Source organism: Alosa sapidissima, chromosome 23, assembly GCF_018492685.1.
Source record: "Alosa sapidissima isolate fAloSap1 chromosome 23, fAloSap1.pri, whole genome shotgun sequence".
Classification (NCBI taxonomy): Eukaryota; Metazoa; Chordata; class Actinopteri; order Clupeiformes; family Clupeidae; genus Alosa; species Alosa sapidissima.
This window is the reverse complement of record NC_055979.1, coordinates 28,835,696-28,841,145: the sequence shown is the minus strand read 5'-3', so window position 1 is coordinate 28,841,145 and position 5,450 is coordinate 28,835,696. Positions and strand designations below refer to the sequence as shown.

The 5,450-nt window shown below is 49.2% G+C and overlaps 2 protein-coding genes across 3 annotated transcripts in view; both read right to left on the bottom strand.

Annotated features, from left to right (window-relative positions):
* The window catches only part of LOC121699078 (Krueppel-like factor 5), an 18,663-nt gene extending 15,942 nt beyond the window's left edge, over positions 1–2,721 (bottom strand). Inside the window, exons 1-2 of the mRNA XM_042081720.1 lie at positions 2,309–2,721; positions 5–814 (exon numbers count right to left, since the gene is read on the bottom strand). Coding sequence (XP_041937654.1) covers positions 5–814; positions 2,309–2,479 — 981 coding nt within the window. The 5' untranslated portion in view covers positions 2,480–2,721. The remainder of the gene's footprint in view (positions 1–4; positions 815–2,308) is intronic.
* Positions 2,722–3,637: 916 nt separating this feature from the next.
* pibf1 (progesterone immunomodulatory binding factor 1) overlaps positions 3,638–5,450 on the bottom strand; it is a 72,529-nt gene continuing 70,716 nt past the window's right edge. For both annotated transcript variants that reach the window (XM_042080810.1, XM_042080811.1), the window contains exons 16-17: positions 4,520–4,708; positions 3,638–4,141 (exon numbers count right to left, since the gene is read on the bottom strand). In XM_042080810.1, the coding sequence (XP_041936744.1) occupies positions 4,088–4,141; positions 4,520–4,708 (243 nt within the window). In that variant the 3' untranslated portion in view covers positions 3,638–4,087. The remainder of the gene's footprint in view (positions 4,142–4,519; positions 4,709–5,450) is intronic.

Here is a 5,450-nt window from a genome sequence, read left to right as displayed (position 1 = left end):
GGGCGGGCGTGGCAGGTCCCGACGCCGGGCCGTGGGAGGCCATCTTGGAGGCGATTGTGGCGGCGTACGAGGGTGGCGGGGTCATGTTGTGCAGGAGCTCTTTGTGGCGGTCAGGACTGCCAGGCTCCGAACAGGGGGGCGAGGGGGGCAGGTAGGGGGCTTTGGGCTGGGGCAGGGCGCCGGACAGGGGCTGGGCATAGGGCATGGCGAAGCCGCCCGTGCCACCTGTGCCCATGTGGATGTCAAAGGTGGGCGAGAGCATGTGGGCATGGCCGTGGGAGTGACTGTGGGAGTGACTGTGGGCGTCGGCCGGCTGGTCGCCCGGGTGACCGTGCTGCATGGGCAGGTCCAGGTCAGAGGTCAGCAGCTGGAAGAGAGGCCCATCCTGCGGCAGCTCGAACGAGGGCATCTCCTGCTTGATGTACACACCGCCCGACGGGGCCTCGACTGGGCCGCTCGCTACACTGCCCGTTCCTGTGCCAACGCTGCCCGTCGCCGAGCTGAACACGCTGGTGAAGTCTGGCAGGGCGGGCGGAGGGGGGGGCGCCGGGCAGTTGGGCTGAGCAAACACGGGGCGGGCACTGGGCTCGGTCTTCACCTGGGCACAGGTGGGCTGGCGGGATGAGGGCCGGCACAGGCCGGTGCGCAGGTAGGCCAGGTCGGGCAGGTACACGTTCATGTTGATGCTGTAGGGAGAGCCCTGGTCATCGCCGAAGTACTGGTCGACCGTCGACGCGCTCTCCCGGCGAGACTTCCTGCCGTCGTGAAGGAGGTGAGCCTCAGGGGTCAGATACTTATCCATCTCCAGCTTAGCCTGAACAGGGAGAGGCACACACATTTATAACACCATACACACACACACACTTATCCATCTCTAGCTTAGCCTGAACAGGGAGAGGCACACACACTTAGAACACCATACACACACACATGCACACACACGGATACACATACACAAACACATACACACACACACACACACACACACACACACACACACACACAAACACACACATAAACACATACACAAACACACACACATACATACAAACACTGTACTGTCGGCCTGCGATGAAACTACTGTACAGGCTTACATTTCACATTCAACAGCATGAAGTAGGCCAACAAACCTGATATAAGAACATCAAGTTAGTGATTACTTACACTCACTGTATCAGGGAGTGCACGCCTGGGAAAAATGCCTGGAGTAATTTTAGAGCAGAGGTATGGAGTTGAGAAACCACAGGCCTCGCTGTGTACCAGCGCGCATAAAGACGCAAAAACGACAAATGTTATAATAGATGACAGCTGCGCTCAGGAGACATTTTTAGAATCTGACCTCTGGGCTTAGGAATTGCTGCAAACTGACAGGACGTTTCAACATGACAGACGTGACTTGAGTAAAATATGCGCAATTCTTAACTGATAAAAAAAAAAAAACATCACGTCTAGCCTTCCGTCTACTCGGAATTGTTTCATGGGACGTGGGTAGTGGTGGTGGTGGACGTGGTGGTCCGACCGTTTGCGTTATATAGCGCAAGTCACCAGTAAAACATTTATCATGTACTCTTCAAGGCTCCTGCCACATTCCCCCCTTGCCTGTAAAACAGCGCTCATACCACACACTCAAAACAGACACTGCTGACAGGTGGAAACGGCGCTCCCGACTGCTCAGCTTTTCCAAATAAATTTCTTCTCGTTATCATGAAACCGCCCAGAGCGAGGGTAAATAAGAGCATGAATATGCCATATCCACACACTCACGGCTAAATGCCAGACGTGGAGGGCTAGTGGGTTGCAGTTACGCACACACTGGGAGGAAAACACCCTGGATGCCTGGCTACTGAAGAACTCTACGGGTGCTTACGCCGAGCTATTTCTGGATTTAGATCTTCCAGCTGTTGCCTGAGCCTGTATCTCTTTCACAAGTTTTCAGATTAGGACTCAGCGTTGCTGGGAAGTTTCAGTGTGGACAGCGAGGCGAGTAACGTGCGTGGGCGACGGGGAGTCAGTTGTTGACGGAATGGTAGCCAAGAGACCAACTGCAAGCAATTGCTCCGTCTGATATCTCTGCGAGCCCTCCGCCCCGAGCCTCCCAGCACCCGTGCACACACAGGCAATGTGAACGGGGAAAACCCACACCCAAGATTCCATCAATAGTGAACGATCGCGGTATAACCTCAATGGAGAAGAGCCACGCCGTGTGACTATGATTAAGCCATGTTCGCAAAAACACTTTCATCAACATTCAGACCAAAAAGATAAACACAATTGAGTGAATCATAAAAAAGCTTTCAGTGTAATTTACCTGAGAGTAATCGCCCGATATAGTCCTATCCGTGTCATTATTCTTGCCATCAAAGGGGAACAGAGATGAATCGTCTAGGAAAGCGTCCGACAGCGATGGTTTTAGGAGAGTGTAAAACTCATCTGGTCCTGGAGCAAGCCCAGCGCTCATCGTTAGAAGCGTGGCGGCCATAAACGCCCTGTACCTCCGGTGCTACCGGCCGCGAAAATAAGCTGAGAACACGGTACAACAGAAGGGACGTACAAGGGGTGCATGGAATGACGGCGTGGACGGAGGTGTTCTCGCTTGAATGGCTGTCCCGTCTGTCCTCCCGTCCTCGCTGCTCTACAAAGATTTGTAGGCTTCGCTTGATTAAGGGCGGGGCGGGCCGCTCTCCGATCGAGAGAGCTACACCTACAGCGCTGGGAAACTGTAACAGTAACAGTAACATCGTAAAGAGACAGGTAGACAACAGAAGGTTTAAAAAAATGCCCGGACTGAGTTCCGAATTCAATCGTAGGCCTACAATCAGTGCAATCAACATTAGGCTACTCTGATCTTTACGTGCCCATTCACAAATTGGACAAATGTTGCTGCCCGCAAAGCTGAAAATATTTATCTTATCAAGAGATTGTTTTATTTAGGCTAATAGCTTATCTTATCAGACCATATCATAATTACACATTGACAAACATTAAGATAGTGTAATTTCTGACATATTTTCTTTGGCTCGAACAACCAATTGAAGACAGGAAAACAAATATTTATAAGACCGGCTATTCATTGCACATATCCTAAAGTATTAGGCTATTTTTCATATCATTAGCAGATTAGGCTATTGCCCTTTCATAGGGAAGATATTTGTTCTCCTAGAACACACTATTGATTAACTACAGTCTAATCAAAACGACATAACTACTGACAAATGACACCGCCGATCAAATTACAAACATCTTTAATCGATAGGTGATCTAACAGTGGAGGGCGATTCGGCAAGGCTTAGGACTTGATGGAACGTATCTGAGGCACGTAGCGTGAGTAACATTACGATGACACCGATAAGAGCATAACTCTAAAATGATTAAGGTATGCGTGACTGCGGCTATTTTTAAACACCAATGTGCTAGACTAACAAATCAAAGGGTCCTGTTCTACGCCGCTGCCATCTCTGATCTTGGATGTCCGACAATGCCAAAGCGAGGATCCTCAGTGACGGAGTAAACTGGTTCAGGTTTCGTCTGCATACCTGTATGTCCCTTGCAAATTATAAATATTAAGCAGGAGCAATTGAGATCTTTGAGAGTTCTATGTGACATTAACGATAGTGGTGAAGTGAAATAAGTCAAGGGCTGTGGGTTGGGGCAGAGAAGGCCGGTTTTATAAGTACAAAAAAAATGGTGAACATGAAACCACATCTGAGTAACACAAACACGCACACAAACAAACAAATACAGCCTAAAATAACACTTTACTTGCATCCATGAAGCAAATTCTTTCACAAATAAATACAAAATATGTAATTATCTGGAAAAGGGAAAAATGTTTTTTTTACATTTTATTAAAAAAAAAAACATTTGTAAAATGTCACACAGGATTAAAACAAAAAGCACCAACCAAAATGAGTCAGGCAAACTCTACTTAGCAGTGACAAATCGGTGTAAACACACACACAGCAATTTCATGGCTCTTAAAAGTCTATGGCCAATAATGTGTAGATCATAGGAGCGAGCCCTGTGCCACGGTCAGGGTCGCTGGTCAAAGGGTCGCTGGGCTAAATGTTACTGGTCAGGAAGTCACCGGTCATTTAGTCCGACACTTGGCTTTTCTGTACCGCTCTGGGACTCCTTTATTGGTCTAGAGGAAAGGGGGGGGGGGAGCAAAAACACTCACAGGATGTTAATCTCAGGTCAAAGGCAAAGTTCATCAGTGTCCAGTGTACACACCCTTTCAATCGGTTTTCTAAAATGTTCAAAACCGATGCAGATACTTTTAAATGAAAATGAGTGGGACTCTTAACGTTTATTTGTCCCCAAGTTACCATTAGCTCCATGTTGTGCCTTGGGAATTGCACTGTCTACAGTGCAAGTGGCCTGTAGGCATGCATGCAGCCAACAGCAGGCCAGAGATGGCGTTGTGTGTGTGTGTGTGTGTGTGTGGACAGTGGCGTTGTGTGTGTGTGTGTGTGGATGAGCAGTGGCATTGTGTGGGTGGGCAACAGAGTGCTGTACTCACAAACACAGTCGGCTTGGGACGAAGGTCACTGAAGTTGTCCCCCCGTCCGGGACCAGGGCTGATGCGCCGGGGCTGTACTGTGGCGCTTCCCGTTTCCGAGGCGATGACCCCAGTGTCAGGAGGGGCAAGGAGGTCACCCTGCTGTTGAGAGCGCATACTGAGCAGCACCTGCTTCATCACAGACAGTTCCTGCAGAACACACACACAGCACATCTGGAGATCACATACACGTCGCACACACACACACACACACACACACACACACACACACACACACACACACATACGTGAACGCAAAAAGAGAAGCACCTGCTACATCATGGAGAGCTCCTGCAGGACAGACACACAGCACATCTGGAGATCACATACGCGCAGTCGGCACACACACACACACAAACGCAAAGAGAAGCACCTGCTTCATCATGGAGAGCTCCTGCAGGACAGACACACAGCACATCTGGAGATCACATACGCGCAGTCGGCGCACACACACACACACACACACACACACACACACACACACACACACACAAACGCAAAGAGAAGCACCTGCTTCATCATGGGGAGCTCCTGCAGGACACACACACAGCTTCTGCAGCTTACACTTACACTTACACTTACACACACACACGCACGCACCACACACACACCGAGCCGAGCGAGATGGGACAGGGAAGAGCTGAATAATATTAGCTTCTTTATGGGAGTTAAAGGCACATATTTTCATTTCCTCATTTGATGGCGATTGCTTATTAATCTATCCAGCTACTGTAGTTTGTTTGATAAGAGGGCTTGAGTTGATATCATACTATAAATAAATAACTGTCGTTATTGTTGTTCACGGGGGGAAGGGAGACCTGAGGTCAACCTTTAGACTGTTTAGTTTAGCCAGTCCTCCCACTTCTTACCTTAACTCAGGGAGAGTCAGAGG